At 47.2% G+C, this 16,107-nt stretch overlaps 1 protein-coding gene across 1 annotated transcript; it reads right to left on the reverse strand.

Annotated features, from left to right (window-relative positions):
• Positions 1-1,323: 1,323 nt before the first annotated feature.
• On the reverse strand, positions 1,324-15,077 carry DYRK2 (dual specificity tyrosine phosphorylation regulated kinase 2). The gene is made up of 3 exons (XM_044229410.1): positions 14,660-15,077; positions 13,886-14,034; positions 1,324-6,844 (listed from the first exon to the last, which is right to left on the reverse strand). The coding sequence occupies exons 1-3, from the start codon at positions 14,706-14,708 to the stop codon at positions 5,237-5,239; spliced, it is 1,806 nt and encodes a 601-aa protein (XP_044085345.1). The 5' UTR covers positions 14,709-15,077; the 3' UTR covers positions 1,324-5,236.
• Between the last annotated feature and the right edge of the window lie 1,030 nt (positions 15,078-16,107).

Consider the following 16,107-nt stretch of genomic DNA (forward strand, 5'->3'; position numbering starts at 1 on the left):
ATCCCTCTTAATGCTCTTTCCAAAACAAAATAAACTATTTTTCCCTTTCCCAACAATGCCAGATAAGAACATTCTGGAGTGGTAGTTTGAAGGCAGCTTTGAAGTTCCAGAAATAGTTATTTGTATAGGTGTTGATTCCCAAAGCAAAAGGATTACAGAAATTCAAACAGAATATAGCATTAATCAATTTAAGAAAGAGCTTTGAAAAGATCTGATAAAAGAGAATGAGTGGAAACTATAATCTTCTCTGAGTACATCAGATCTGGACATTCTATCTTAAATTCCTGCTTTAGCATCTAGCTTCCAATTTTATACGTGATGCACGTCTCTTAATTTTTTTCCCAAAATACATTGGTTTCTTGGTTAGTTCATCAGTTGGTATTTTTTCACTGGGTAAGAACTCTGATTAGCAAGAGAAGCAGTCATGGGAGATTATAGCGTAGGATGTGGTAAGACCAAGTCTGGGTTGGGAAACCCGTACAGTATTCCCTTGCTTTACGCAAATCCAACTTCTGCTGCAGGAAGCCACACTAAGTAGTTTTTCTGCTGTTGGTGGCAGTAGGGGTGTAAATAAAAATGTGAGGTAGTTCTTTCCACAAGAGGGAAATATTTGTCTACATAATATCCCTGCAATGTCTGACAAATTACTAGAGCATCTGCTTGCTGTCATCTGTAAGCAAACTCTTCACTTGGTATTAACTGAACTTGATAAATCACGAGCTAGTTGCAGTTTACAGGCCCTATTTTCTGCTCCAGCCATGGCAGAGACAGACACGAAAACCCCCCAAAACATGAACCATAGAGACCACCAAGTACAAGAACTGCAAAGGCATAAGCATTAAGAAGCATATGGGGGAGCTGGTGAGCGCATAAACGAATCATTTGCCAGAAGTTGGGCGCAGAGAATAGACTGGTGGGGAATAATTTACAGACTCCGCTCCCACAGCTTGTCACCTTGAAGGTTCAAAAAAAAAAAAGAAAAAGAAAAAAAGATTTGATGTTTCAGCAGAATATAGAACATGGCTGCAGAGTCTGTATAAAGGAAAAGTAACGTGGAAATATTACAGGGTAAGAACAGGATATCCCAAGAAAAGCAAGAGTTGCCTATAAAATCATTAGTCTTTCTTACTTGGAACTTGCACATTTATACTTGCACATTTATACTTTCTTACTTGGAGCTTGCACATTTATACTGAATAAAAAAGAAAAAATTGTAGCTGACAATGTTTGCCTTCTAGACTCTCTCCGGGCTACCAGACCAAGAATATCACCAGAAATAGATCAGGAGTTAAATTATAGTTAGAAAAGGGGAGAAAAGTAAGGTAGGACATTAAATTTTTATTCTGAAATTATCTCTGGCCACGACAATAAAATGTAACAAATATTCACTGAACAGTCTTACTCCTGTCTTCAGCTGTACAATACATACAGTATCATAGAACTGGCCACTAGGATTAAAATCCACCAGAACATATTTCATGTTAAGTGGCGACAGCAGCATCTCACAGAAATGTTTACATACATATATACACAGTCCACATTCAACCATTTTCACATATTTTCAGTACACACAGTTGCAGCATATTACAGTCACGTGTCTAAGTTGTTGCTCGATAAAAACCCAAGCCACTGCCTAGACATAACTGTAGCAGTTGAGCTGAGTATAATTACAATTAATTTTATATGTCCATAGCAGAGAGATGTACAAGCCCCTAAGAAACAAGAGTTGACAAATACTTTTTTTTTAAATGCTACCACAGCATTATGTTGGGCGATATTAAAACCTTTACCAACCAAATCAGTTTTTTTTTTTAAAGTCTTCTGCTTACCAGAAATATTCTTGATGAAAAAAATTACAAAAATGAATGCTCTCCTTAAAATAATTCACACTTTTAAGATTCCAATATGGCCCAATGCTACTGATGCCTGAAGTGTTGCCTAACCTCCTGATGGAGTCCTTGAACACGACTCCAAACCACACATTAAGTTTAAAAGTGGCTGAAGTGCCTTGCACCCAAATTGTAAAAATCCCTGGCCATCCGTACTAGAGCCAGGCACATAGAAAAGGAATGCACTTTGGTTCAGACCAAATGCCCTGGGATTAATCACACTATAAAATTAAATGGTTTGAGGTAAATTTTTACAAATACAGTTGGTTTTTGTCTAGTGTTAGCGTAACAAAAAAATATCATTTAAAAAATCAGTCTGATGTTCAGATACAACAAAGACCATCTTTAACCCCTTAAACATAGGAATTTCCTGTGTGACTAACCAGTGGTTACCTTCCTCAATGCCTGATGATGAGTCACGCCTTACGGTTTCTATTAAGGCCTGTAAGTAACTGGGTATTTAAGACAGATGTAGCTCTGCAGAGGTGGGTTCCATCCTCACTGCCTGGTATTCAAAGAGTTAAAGAGGCCCAAAAATGCATGCCCTACAACATGGCATTCGGAACAAAAGGCACATTGTTAACACTAAGGGCACAGCTTCTCCTCTACTGGTGATCTGCACTGTCCCGCGTCACCGTAGTGTTCCACTGTCGTAGCAACGCCCTGACGTGCTCATGCGCACTGTGGAGGTGCAAGGAACGGAGCCAGATGAGACTGCAACCAAAGACAAGACACTGTGCTAGTCTGAAATCTGAAAACAGCTCAGACATCCCTAGACAATGGTAACCTGTGAGACCAAGGACTGTTTCCAAGCCAACTCCTAGTAGCCTATTAGAGCCCTTCATTTATTTAAGATCACAGAGATGCAACATTTTTTTTTTCTTTTTTGGACATCGTAATTAAGCTAGAATTTTTTTTCAAAGCAGCCCTATCACGAAACACTGAACACGGTGGCTCTTTGTGAATGAAGTAAATTTCACTGTATTTGGGGATGGGGGTGCATAGCACTGCACATTATAGTTTGGCTTAAAAGTTTCCGGTTACATTTGTGAATATAGTCACAAATGTACTATTGGCATCTTAAGAACTAGTTTTATGTGGTGGGGGAAAGACAAGCAGTATTAGTCCATTTATAGATTTTCACATGTATTTTAAAGGGAAATTTCTACTAATGGCAGGCTCAAGTTCATAGAAACCTAACTGTGAAGACGAGGGTGGGTATGGAAGAGGAGCATTGCAAGGGGAAAACAGCCTTTATGTTTTTGTTTCTTTTACTGACCTCAAGAAGCAAACCATCATTCAGAGGCTTATGGTTTTTACAAAGCCACCATACCAATTATGCCTTTAAGTCAGAATTTCAATAATAAATACAGTCTTTAAATTCCATAAGCCACTGATTGGAGGTTTCATCACGTGAGCATCATTTAAAAAGCAACTTACTAACATATTATTGCACTTCCACAGATTACACAGAGATGTGTATAGTATGCTAAAGAATTTGGGGAAAGAAGCTCTAATTTCTAAATACAGAAGTACAAAGTAATTTATCAGTGACACCCTTAAATAGAAAAGCAAATAACAACATCACTATCTTTTTAATAAGCTAATCTTATTACTGTTTTTTGGCAAATATCTGTAATATTTCCTGAGCGTTTTTCTCCACCAACAACTGACAAAACCTCAAGATAAGTGTTTTATTCCAAAAACTACTTTCTTTTTTCTTTTAAGTTAAGAGAAACTGTAGGACTAATAGTTAAAGAACTTAACCGGAAACTTTCTTGGCCTCGCCGGGGACCATGCTTTAAGTACTTGTAAATCAATTTACAGGCAATACAATAATATCTGTGCATATAAAAGATTATTTATCCTAGTTTACACTACCCAAAACCTATTTTCCAAACAGGCAAAAATCTTTCTATATTAAATTGCACATACTAAAAAATTTCTTCAACGTGCCTTGAAATTGTTAAATATCACTGCTCATACATTAGTGATAAAATACTGAATTTTTCACTTTGAAAATAATTATTATTCAGAGACGAAAATATTCTTTTACCTAACTCTCAGTTACTTTCCCAGGTAAAGTGTCATTCCCACAAAAACAATCAGTGCAATCCAAAAGAAAGTAAGATAGAGAAATGCAATTTGTGGTATTTCTAATGACGCAAATAAGTCAAACCATTTAACTTGCATTTGAGCTTCTCCTCCTTTAAATTTGTTATTAAAATTGGTCTCATTGAACAGTCACAATGACTTCTGTTCAGCAAGAGGATTTTCAACCTTCTTTCTCTTTAAAGAAAGAGTTGATGCTTTCCCAGGCTAAGAGAACCTTACAGTGGCACCTGAAAAGTGTGAACTCACTCTAATTTGCTAAACCTTTGGAACTATGGAAATCCCCACCTTAAGTAGCTAGGCTGCTGTTCTTTTTTAAACTGGGATATGAAACAATGGTCATAATCACAGCTGAAATGTCTCTCTTCAGTCTGGGATATATATCTGAGGGAAGGAAAAAAAAAAAAAACCTAAATGCAAGCAACAGATGTGTGGTAAAAGAGGAACAGAGAGGAGGAAAGCAAAGAGAAGGAACAGTTTATGGAATACATTTCTATATTTAGGTGCAAAACCAAGTCCGTAATCTGAGGCTTCTTTACAAAACAGCTTGCTGATCATATTAGAAAATTTGAAGGAACACATACATTTCCGTTTATCCACCCAGGTGTGCTTGGCCACCTTTTAGAAAGTCAGAAGGCTAAGCGGGCATTTACAACCTTGGGGAGGTCATGTCTGTTTGACCACTGGTTGGGGAAAAAAGTCCCTAAGGTGCAGTTCTCCTTAGAGTATCGCTGTTTTCCTGACCATTCTTCTCCCGCCCTTGCTATCACCCACGAGACTTACGGCAAACGGAGGCAGGACCTGCTACCCCTGTGCATGAACCTGGTGCATGGAGGGAGGAGGGGGCCCTTCGGGGGGCAGTCGCCTGGGGAGAATATACTATGAACCATAGAAACAGTGAATGTCTTCGACACCAATCTGTAAATGCGCAGCAGTCACGAAGTAATCAATGGCCTGCCACTGATGTTTATTACTCTGCCACACTAGATACAGTAAGGCTCATCATACTTTTAGAACACAAAAACAGTTTCAGGAAGTATAAAAACTTAAAGCATTGTCCCCATGTATTTTATAAAAACAAAATGAACAACTTTCTTACATTAAAATAAGTGCTGAAAAGATACAAATGAGTTGAGTTATTGAGCAAATAAAAACAGGTCTGAGCTACTCCTTTTCAACCCGATAAGGCTCAGCAACGTCGTATCTTTCAGATTACCAGCATCGGGGGACTCAGCTCAGCTAACAAGTTTTGGCAACACTGTCCTCTGCTGAATATTCCCATTGGCATCCGTCATCTGTGCCAAATTAGTCCTCAGTTTGGAAGCTGAGCTGGAAGGTGGAGGTAACTTGGAAATGGATGTGATAGCACCAGTGCTCTCGGTTATCCTTTTCACGGATGTCTTCTCCCCCGTCGGAGGCTTTGGCAACCGCCTCCTCAGCCAGGGGTGCCGTAAAGCCTGGCCAGGGGTCATGCGAACCGCAGGATCCCATTCTAAACACTGTTTTAAGAAGTCAAGGAAAAGGGGATCGTCACACCCCTTCAGTGCATTCCCCCACTCTCTGCTCTCGGGTGGGCCCCTCAGTTTCCCCCGCCGGGAACGGCCTCCATTGAGAACCACAGAGCCGTCTGAGAGAGTCGTGACCGTGCAGTAACGGGGATAACCCTTGGAGCTCACAAAATTTTTGGCTCGTTTGGACGCATCCAGCAGTTTCTGAGAGGGCATGCCCAAGAGTTCAATCATACAAGCCAGCTGGTCCCCTTCATCTTCCCCAGGCAAGAGTGGGTAACCAGTCAGGAGCTCTGCTAGAATGCAACCCAGGCTCCACATGTCGATGGGCATGCCGTATCTGGCGCCGAGGATCACTTCCGGAGCCCGGTAAAAACGGGACTGAATGTACGTGTAGACACGCTGATGCTCGTAACAACTGGAGCCGAAATCGATCACTTTAATCCCGCTTCTACCCTGCTGTTTTAACAAAATGTTCTCGGGCTTAAGGTCACAGTGAATGATTCTGTTCTTGTGCAAAGCATCCAAGCACTGTAGAATCGAGTGGGCAAACTTGCGAACCAGAGGCAGGCTGAAGCCCTGGAACTTATTCTTCTTGATGAGCTCATAAAGGTTCATGCTCAGCAGCTCAAACGTCATGCAGATATGGTTCCGGAAGGTGAAGTTCTCCAGCATGTGGATGACGTTCATGGTGTTGTCCTTGTCCTGCTTCCGCAGGTGCTCCAGGATTCGGATCTCCTCTGCCGCCTGCCGGTGGAACCGCTTCTCGTTCCGCACCATCTTCAGGGCCACGTGCTGGTGGACTTTGTGGTCGTAGGCCTTGACCACCTGCCCGAAGCTTCCCTTTCCGATGACCTTGAGGACCTCGTACCTGTAAGCCACGTGGTCATGGGGCACCTGCACGTAGGATCCCTGGTCGTCGTCGTAGCCTCCATTGTTGGGCCCACCGGTCATGCCCTGGCGCTTCTTTGCATTTGGACCCAAGAAATAGATCTCAGGGTAGCTGAAAATCTCATGGTGCTCAAAGGTGGTCAGCTTTTGCATGTATTGCTTCATTGCTTGTTCAGGGGTCAGGGGGGTGGCCTTCGCCTTCCCCAGGCCTTCCATAGACTTCAGAGATGTGGCGCTGCCCTGCCGTCTGTGGACGCTCTCCAGCTGCCGCTCGGGCACCACCGGCAAGCCCGCCTTCCCCACCGTGGTGAGCCCATTGGGCTGTGTCGTGAGCACTGTCCGCTTGTTACTGTTGTCCTCGAACAGCTGCTGAACCTGGATCTGGCCGTGGCCGTGGCTGCTGACGTGTAAGTGATCATTCATTGTGTGCTTACTGCCGCCGATCTGGAATGCAGAAAGCAACCGTCAGGAGGGTGCAAGAGGTCTGTGTGTCCACATGGGCTATTTTCCAGGTCAGCCCCCAGCCCACCTTTACAAAACCTGATCTGTCTGCACTTGCAGGGGGAAGTCAGGTGCACTACAAGGGAGGAGCTGTATGCCCAGGAGGGACCTCACGAACACCCTGATGCTGACAGCCTCTGAGAAAATAAAGAAGGACGAGCGGCCTTGGTAAGGCTTTGCAACATGAAATCCTGCAAACAAGGACACTGTGAGCACTTCGCGAGATCCTGCAAACAAGGACACTGTGAGCACTTCGCCCGACAGACCAGCCATTGGCTGCACTTATGCAGGATCTTCAGAGAAAGTTCCCCTGGAGGCCAAGAGATCTGTCTTATTCTCTGGCCTCTACCTAACATTCAGCCCAAGGCCTGGCACACCCCAGGCATCCCGCTCCACCTACACCTAATATGAAACGAAACGGAACACAGAGAAAACACGAACATGTGGTCTCCGTGCCGGCTCCGCCCCCTCCCCCTTTCACGGTTCACTCAGTAGCTTCCTTGTAGCCCGGAGGGCAGGGGCCACGTCTGTCTCACTAGCTCTGTTGTAAAAACATCAGCATATTCATTCTCGGTCTTCTCTACTACTTGGAGAACTGACTATACCTAGGAAGATGTATGAACCGCTGGCAAAAAAAATCTGCACTTTTCGGCTAGAGAGATTCCCATGTAGATATGCACTGTAGCATCCTGTAAACCCCTCATCTATTTTTAAAAACGTCTGGGCTTCATTGACTGGGATGACCATTTAAGGCCATTCAGCACGACAAACCATCCACCACACACTTTGGGGCCTTCCTTTGGTCAATGGCTCAGCTCTGCACACGGTGTATTTCTGTGGGCTGCTGGGATACTCGGCTTTCCAACAAGGAATACAAAGTAGCGACTTCTATTTCAGGCACACATGCCAACCCTGAACATTCCTGTCTAAACAAAACTGCCAGTGCAAGCCAAGGGGCCCCCAGCCTTTTACTGAGAATCTGCTTGGGATTTCTTTCAAGTATTATTATTGCAAAGATGTGAGAGAGGGGAGAACACTAGCGGCCACGATGCCCTCTCGGGAATTCTCACCAGCTTCAGACAACCACCCACAAGTCTTAATGCATCCTGCTTGGTGATTCGTATATAGAATCTTAAGGATCAATTCCTCATTCACAACCCACCTCATTCATTCAACCAGTATCAGCTAAAGTCTAGCCGCACAAGGGGCAGGGGCACTGTTCTCTAGGAGCTTATAACAAATTAACTGAAATCTTTTCTGGTATTTCTTTCTGTGTGGCGCTTTCTGAATCCTACCTTTCGGGCTTTCTATACTACCAAAAGTGTAGAAGCAGTTTGTATATGTAATATCGCAATTTGGGAAGTCGTTTGGGATCACCTGGATTCCAAAACAAAAGTTCACATCCTTCTTAGTAGCCGAACAAGACCTTCGAATTTTCTTTAACTGACATATCACCCACACAGTGATTATCTGAAGAATGACTCTTCTCTCTGCTTGCTTCTAAAACAAAGTAGAATATAGTATAGTCCCTGGGCTTGTCCAAAGTGTGATTTCATAGAGTGAGGGATTTTACTTCTCACACCAATTCTGTGAAGACTTCTAGTCAAATCCTTTTATTAAAGTCATAGATGATGATATCTCATGCTAAGTGACCTTTTGTCAGGGTAGCTGGACAGGTTATTATATCCCCATTCGATGCCAAAAGTGGAATGGTCCATAAAGATGAATTAGGAAGTCCATGAGTATATATAAAAGTAGTACAGGCTTGTCCAACTGCTTTTGTTCCCAAGCCCACTCTCTTTGCACCCCTCCTCCAAAGACCCACTGTGGTCTTTTAAGCACCAGGAAATACAAGGACCTGAAATTCAAAAGCTATCTCTTCTAGAGAACCATCTTCAAGGTGGGAAGGAGTGATTCAGAAGAAAAACCTACATTACATTTTGTAGAGTACACACTACAAAAAAGCATTGAGGCTTCACTAGGGACAAAATTAACCTGGGGCTTTAGCAACTCCTAAAAAGAAAGCAAAGCAAAACTTTCTCAGCATCAGAAATTCACTCCAGTTTTTGCAACAGCTGTCTTCATGTTTTGCACAATTAAAAATTTAACACACACGTTTAGTGACTAGCACCAAAGAGAGCTTGACTATTAACGAACGGGTTCACCTACTCTCTCTCCAAACGCTTTTTCTGACTCTTCTCAGCTGTCTCAACTATTAGTCCACCTACCCTTGGGTGGGTTCAGGGGTTCCCCAGGGTTCAAGCCTCAACGCTCCTGGCTTCTCAACTCCCACTAATTCTCCCTACTTGATCCTGACCACAGCCGCGGCTGACATCTGCCCCCTATGCCACACCTAGCTGGGGCCTGCCCAGTCTACTCTCCTGGGCTCTGGCCCTTGTGTCCAACTACAGATCCATGGCCTTTCCCACAAGCAATTCAAACCCAACTCATGATTTTCCTACCCAAACCACTTCCTCCTCCCAACCCCTCAATTTCCAATAAACAAAAGGCTTCACCGCCAGTCACTCAAGCTTTACAACTGGAAATGCTTTTCAGTGTCTCCCTGACCTTCCAAGTCCCCATTAGGCCTTGTGGTCTCTCTCCATCCTACTTCCTCTCTAGGGACCCGGCATCACGACCCACTCCTGTTGTCTTTCACTGGGACAGTGGAAGCTGACTCCTAACATGCCCCCTTGCTTCTGGGTATGAAATTCCTCAAATCTCTTCTCTCCAAAGTACTTCTGGAGCTGTAACTGAAAACTGTCAATCTGATATTAACCTCACTTTTGCTCAAGGCCTACAACTGTATGCCATTCCCATAGATAATACATGAACTGATAGGCTAGGACTCCAGGTTCTGAAATGTAGAACATAAATGACCTCAGTCCTTCCTTCCAATGTCATCTACCACTGTTACAATTCTGAGAGTAAAAAAGCTGCATTCTCAAGACTGGAGGAGACACCAAGCTCTTTTATGCTCTTCTGCTTTTTGGTGAAGTCATGTTTCATAGTGATTACGAGTTGAGACATCTTCAATTAGACACACGGGGAATGAATCCCAGCTCTATTACTTACTAAATGCGTGACCTTGGGTGATTTACTTAATCTCTCTGAACCTCAGAATACTTGCTGTTAAACAAAAGGCAACAGGGCTTCTCATTAGGGCTATTAGGATTAAATAAGGTAAAATGTACAAAGTGCTTAGTAAAGAAGAGCTATTATTATTATCCTTTCTAAAAGCAGCTTGGACTCTCCTAACCCCTAGGTCTTCAATGTCCAGTGCACCTCTCACCTTTCCAATGAACTGTTCCCCTTCCTTCCCTGTGCGTTTAGCCCATGGATAGACTGTTAATGCCTAGTTCATTTTACCCTGTTTTGACACTGGAGGTACCCACCTGGCTGTGAGCAATTCAAGGGCAGAGTCACCTCTTATCTTTGTTAAGTCCTTATTAACATAAACCCAAACAGACAGAAAGCACTCAGGTCATATCAATTGATTAGAAGAACACAGGTTAACAAACTCTTGCTAACCGATAACTCTCCTGAGTTCCATTTGGGAACCACCTTTGTACCTTCATAAGAAAACACGATTTAATGCCCGGGGAATTGGGAATCCTCCCTGGTGACCCGAGTCACAAGATGTTAGCCTTCCAGTGCCTCAGCAGAGACTTAAAGGCAAACGTCAGCCAGTTAAAAAGGACTCAGAGTAGATGCATCGACTGAACACCTGAAAGCCACGGGTGTCATTTAAATAAAAAAACAAACTCCAGATGTTAAGGGGGATTCCGTTGAGAGGCGGTGGTAAGGAAGGAAGGCCTTTGATCTCAAACAGTGCAGGACTCTAATCACGACGAAATTCTGAAGCACAATTAACTGATTAGAAAAAAAAAGGGGTGGGGGGAGCTCTAGAACAGCCACACTATTTCCAGAATACGTATGCCAGGCCTATGTAAGGGAAAGGATATTAAAAACCTTTCATTCCGCCTCCTGAAGTCTCAGGACGTGGCTTACTCCTATTTGCCAGGGCCCACCTAGCATGGCTGTCGCATTTGAAACACACACAGAATGAATGCTGTTGTTAGACAGGTACGAGGTATGCGTGCAAACAGAGAGACCCACAGAAGCCTTCTCTGACCATGAAATAGTTTAGTATTAAAAATTATGTAAGAACAATAGTCTAACCAGCTTAGTAGTTTTAATCTCTTCCGATAATAAAGTGGAAAATAGAAGATACTTCACTGTGCTAACATTTTTGAGCATCTTGAAACTTCCCTGAAGACATCTTAGAAATGGTGTATAGAGTTATAGAATAGAACTGAGTGCAAAAAGGTTGGATTTTAGTTGCTCCTCAGTCACAGACAACCTGTGTGGCCCTAAGGCAAATATCTTACTTTTTCTTCTTCAAAATATTCCTATTTTTAAAAAAAGAATACTCATTCTTCTTTAATCCCAATTATATTATAAAGGTAAAATGATAACTGGAGATGGCTTTAAACATCAGAACAGTTATGAAATTGATCTAATACTAATACTTGGGAATTAAAAAATAAGTATAATATTATCTCCTATACAGCATTAAAAAAAATAGGAATTGAGACAGTCACTGGGCACACTTTTAGAACAAACAGAAACAAACAAAATGACTAAGTATACAATAATATATCCATGGAGACAGGTAACAAAAGGGCAATGGACTAAATAAATTCCAAAGTTCACAGTCTTTATAATCACATATTTACCCACCAACTGTATCATTTACAATGGAAAATATGGGCAAGCTCCTGTGACAAGATCATTTTCCTCTCCTCAATACGCTTTCCCCCTCTTACTCTAAAACAGCTCTTCCCAGGTATTATTGCTGTGGGATTTAAAAAAAAAAAACAAAAAACCTTATCAACACCTGAAAGACATACGAGAATATGGATCTGCAAAGATTCCTGCATTTATAACAAAACAAACACAACTTCCTAGGATTAGCGGTGTCAAACTAGATGTTGAAGCTAGGCTCAGAAGGGCTGGCCTTTAGCTCCAGCCTTGACATCAACTTGCTAGGGAATCTTGACCAAACCAGTTAACCTATCTATTTCCTCACCCATAAAATCAAAGAGTAGAACCAGATAAATGCTGTGTGGTCTTTTTAAAACTCTCCTGTTCTAGGAAACCTACAATGTTGTACAAATAAAATCAAAACTAAACCACAGTCAAAACCCAACTTCACACTTTCCAAACCAAGTCTCTAATGACCAATAGCACACTGGAATTTTAACTGTAAGATAAAAACAGGTCAATCAGGCAGATACCACAAGAGAATATAAGCATCCATTCCTGGGAGTCCTCAGAACGACCCTCACATCTTTTCATTTCTGGTCCACGGCAGGCTGTTCCTCCAGTGGACACCTTCTGTTTTCTCTAATCTCGTTATGTGTACCCACTGGAAAAAGTAAATCTAGTAAAGCCCACTCCTGGAATCCAGATGCAAACCAAGCACTTCTTTCCAGGTCACGCCAAGTCATGTGATTGCATTCACACATGGAAAAAAGTGGATGTGATCATTTCCAAATTGTCAGACAATTCCGAATCTAACAAACCCAAACCCCTAAAACCAATGGCAATTCCTCAACTAAAACATCACTATAACAGGAACATTCAACCATAAACATACACAATCAACCAGCCTGACAGATTCTCTTCCACCATCAACAGTGAGACACAATCAGTTAACTTCAGTGTGGTCAATTCCTAGCCCTTGGTCACATGTTAAGGGGAGAGGGGACAGAGGGAGAGAGAGAAGGGAGGGAGAGACGGAGAGAGAGAGAATGACTAGAAACAAAAATGTTCTCCTATACAACGTGTGCACATCGGTCCAGGTCTAAGGGGAGATACTCCGCTGCATCCACCCTCTCACAAATTCTCTAATGAAGAAGTTTCCCCATAACACCTGACCCTGAGCTGCTTCTCTATAGAGCAGAAACGGCCTTTTCTACAAGAATTCAACTTTCAGGAGGCAAATGAAGCCATATTCCTACCAAGCATCCCTCATGCAGAACCACCTTGGGCCGTTCCTCTGGAGGATCCAATTGGAAATAGGACCTGGGGAACCATCAGTGCCTCCAGAAGTGCACAGCCCCTCTAAGCAGTCACCTTCCAAGGGCGATCTCTGCGAGCTGAGAAAAGGTACATGCTGCAGTCAAATCCAGCTTGCCAATCTGCAGCCACTAGTCCCACGATGGATGGGCTCTCCCCTCCCTCTCCACCCACAGAGGGGCACCGGCACCTGCCAGGCGCCCTGCCCTGCCCTTCTCTCTTCCAAAGCAAAGGCGGCTCTTTCCTTTTGAATAATATCCAAATGCAGAATCCTTACAGGGGTGGCTTGTTGTTTTGACTGCTGCTGTGGCTCTTATTTTTGTTAATGTTAATTACAATTTCTGCTGTGCTCAAACCTGTAGCACTCATAAAACATGCTTCCACACGCGGGGGCAATTGGCGGTGCTCCCTGCTAGCTGGAGCCAGGCTTGGGAGGCTCTTTGGGGGATCGATTTTCCGGGCAGGACGGCCTGACTGTCCCCTAACACAGATCTGTTCTATAAATACCCACTACTCAACGTGGTGGTGGTGGTGGTGGGGGGGTGCTGGGGGGATGTTTATCCGGTCTGGGAAAGGAGCTCTGGGAAGCAAGGACGGAAAAAGGAGGGAAAAAGAAGGAAAAAAGCAAGAAGGAAGTTCTGAGGAAGAGGAGCGCAGGGGTGGGCGGGCTCCAGAGGGGAAGTGAGGGGCCCACGCCACGAATCTTCCTTTGTGGCTGCAGTTTTGGGCTCACCCAAGTTGCATAGGGTGGCGTCCAACAGAGGACACTAGCCAGGGGCGTGGAGACACTCGCACTACGACCTTTCTCTTCCAGGCGTCAGAACACCACCGTCCGGGTGTTTATGCCCCGGGCCCCTCCCGCACCCCTTCCCCCCGGCCTCCCGCGGGGCTGGGTCTCACCGTGTGCGCTGCGGCGGCAGCGTTGCTGGCCCGGAGAGGCGGCAGGGCGATCGGGGAGGGCGGGCCGGTCCCCACTCCGCTCCGGGGAGCCCCCGCACCGAGCCCCGGGGAAGCCTGAAGCTGACGAACGGCGCTGTCCCCTCCTCGGCCTGGGAGCCACGCGCAGGAGGAGACAAAAGAGGGTCAGGGGAGAGAAAGTCACCCAGACCCCGTCGCCCCGCCCCACCCCTCTGGGTAGCGAACCCCGCTCTCCCCAGGAGACAGGCCGGATGGTAAAAACTGGCGTCCGGGGGAACTAAAAGGGCGCCCCAGCCCCGGATCCCAGGCGCGCAGCCCCGGGCGGGGCTCAGGCAGCTGCAAAGTTAAGTCGGGCGCCGGCGCGCGAGTTCGCGACCCCGCGTTGGAGCCGGGCTGGGCCGGGGCTGGGCGGCCCACGTTGCAGGCGGCCGCAGGCCGGGAAGAGGACTGGACCGCCGACAAGGGCGCGATGGCCTCGCCAAGCCCCGGGCGAGGGGGTTGGGGGGTGGCCCGGGACGGCCCCCGCCGGCCGGGTCGAGGGTTCCACTCGGTGGAGCCCTGGGGCCGGCGTGCAACAATGAACTGAGCGGAGCCGAGGCGAGGGCGCGCCGTCCGCCCGGGGGCCCCGCCGCGGCGCAGACTTTGTTCGAGGTCCCGCAGGCGGCGGGCGCCCGCGCCACGAGGGTTGGACCCGGGCCGCGCGGGGGCCGGCGGGGGCGGGCGCCCGGGGCGGCGTGGCGGCCCGGCTCTCCTTACCGGTCGGGTAGGCGGCGGGAGCGGCGGCCGAAGGTTTCCTGGTTAACATGGCCGCTGGAGAAGAAAATGCATTTCAGGGCTGCCGTCTCCGCTGCCGCCGCCGCCCGTCCTGCTGCTACTTCTCTCGGCCGCCGCCGCCTCCCGGTCGCCCCTCTCGCGGGTCTCCGGCGCCTCCTCGCCGCCTCGCGTCAGCTACAGCCAGACACACACAGTCCGCTGCATCCCCGCGGCCCGGGCCCGCCGCCGCGAGTCCCCCGCTCTCCTCCTCGCCGCCGCCGTCCTCCTCTTCCTCGGGCGGCTGCAGCACCCTCCGGCCCGTGCACATGCCTCGCCCTCCCCTGCGCGCCGCTGGCCTCCCCGATTCCCTCACATAGGGCGCGGGGGAGCGGGCTGCGCCGCCACGACCGACTCGCTCGGGAGCCTCCTCCCGGGCTCGAGCGCGCGCGCCCCCGCGCACACTCGCTCTGGCGCCCGCGCGCGGCGCGGCCCGGGAGGGCAACCCCGCCCCCGCGCCCCTCCGCAGCCGGCGCAGGCCCCGCCCCCGGGTTCCCCCTCCCCCCCAGCCTAGCCACAGGCGCTCGCGTACACCCCACCCCCACCCCGGCCACCCTCCGGATTCACTACCCCACCCAGTCATCTGCATAGCCACCCCTCCACTCCCCGGAAAAGTCTGCAGTCTCCGCTCGGCCTCCGCCTCCCCCTCCGGCCATCTGCACGGATCCCCTCGGCTCCCCTCCTAAAGACCTTTTCCCCTCCCCGGCCCCCAGCCCCTGCAAGCACCCCTCCTTTTTTCCTACAGCGCAACCTACCACTGCTTCTTCCCCCGAAATCGCTGCAGAGACCCCACCCCTCCCACGAGTGCCCCCCAAACACAGGCATTTTCAGCTTTCTGAACCCAATGGCTGCGCACAGACAATACTGTCACCCCACTCCGGTCCCAGTGGCTTAACCGCCTTCTCTCCCCAGTTTATCATGTAAATAACTTAGTCGTGCGAGGGTCACCTCGATAAGTCAAGCCCGAAAGAGGGCCACAGCTTAACTCGGTGAGCCCTGAGCGTGGGCGAAGGAGGGGGTGCCCTCCCACCTCCACCTCCACCACACACACCCTCCCCAATTTACTGACACCAAGTGACCGCTTTCCAGTCTCTAGGACAGGGGAAGCTGAGAGGCGCTTGTGGATGGCTGCTGGGGAAGCAGTTGGCTGTGGGTTGCTAGGCAAAAATAAACATCGGAGACACCTCCTATTTCCTTACAACTCAGAGCCTTTCTCCTGCGCGGCCACGCGGAGAGACACACCTTCCTTTCCGCTCCCCGCGGTCAGGGAGAGACACCTTTAACATTCCCATAGACAAGTCCCCCCCCCCCCTTCCGAGGCACGGGGAGAATGTCCCTGCCTTCCCAGCTTGCCATCTACAGCTTCTTTCCCTCGAAGGCTGAAAAAGTGCTTT

Source organism: Neovison vison, chromosome 12 (genome assembly GCF_020171115.1).
Source record: "Neovison vison isolate M4711 chromosome 12, ASM_NN_V1, whole genome shotgun sequence".
Lineage (NCBI taxonomy): Eukaryota > Metazoa > Chordata > Mammalia > Carnivora > Mustelidae > Neogale > Neogale vison.

Excerpts from the sequence above, each read along its gene's own strand:
- DYRK2 (XM_044229410.1), bottom strand. The coding sequence starts at position 14,708 with ATGTTAACCAGGAAACCTTCGGCCGCCGCTCCCGCCGCCTACCCGACC. Across the intron at positions 14,035-14,659 it reads TCCCGCCGCCTACCCGACCG|GCCGAGGAGGGGACAGCGCC; the intron begins GTAAGGAGAGCC and ends CGTGGCTCCCAG. Across the intron at positions 6,845-13,885 it reads CTGCCGCCGCAGCGCACACG|ATCGGCGGCAGTAAGCACAC; the intron begins GTGAGACCCAGC and ends TCTGCATTCCAG.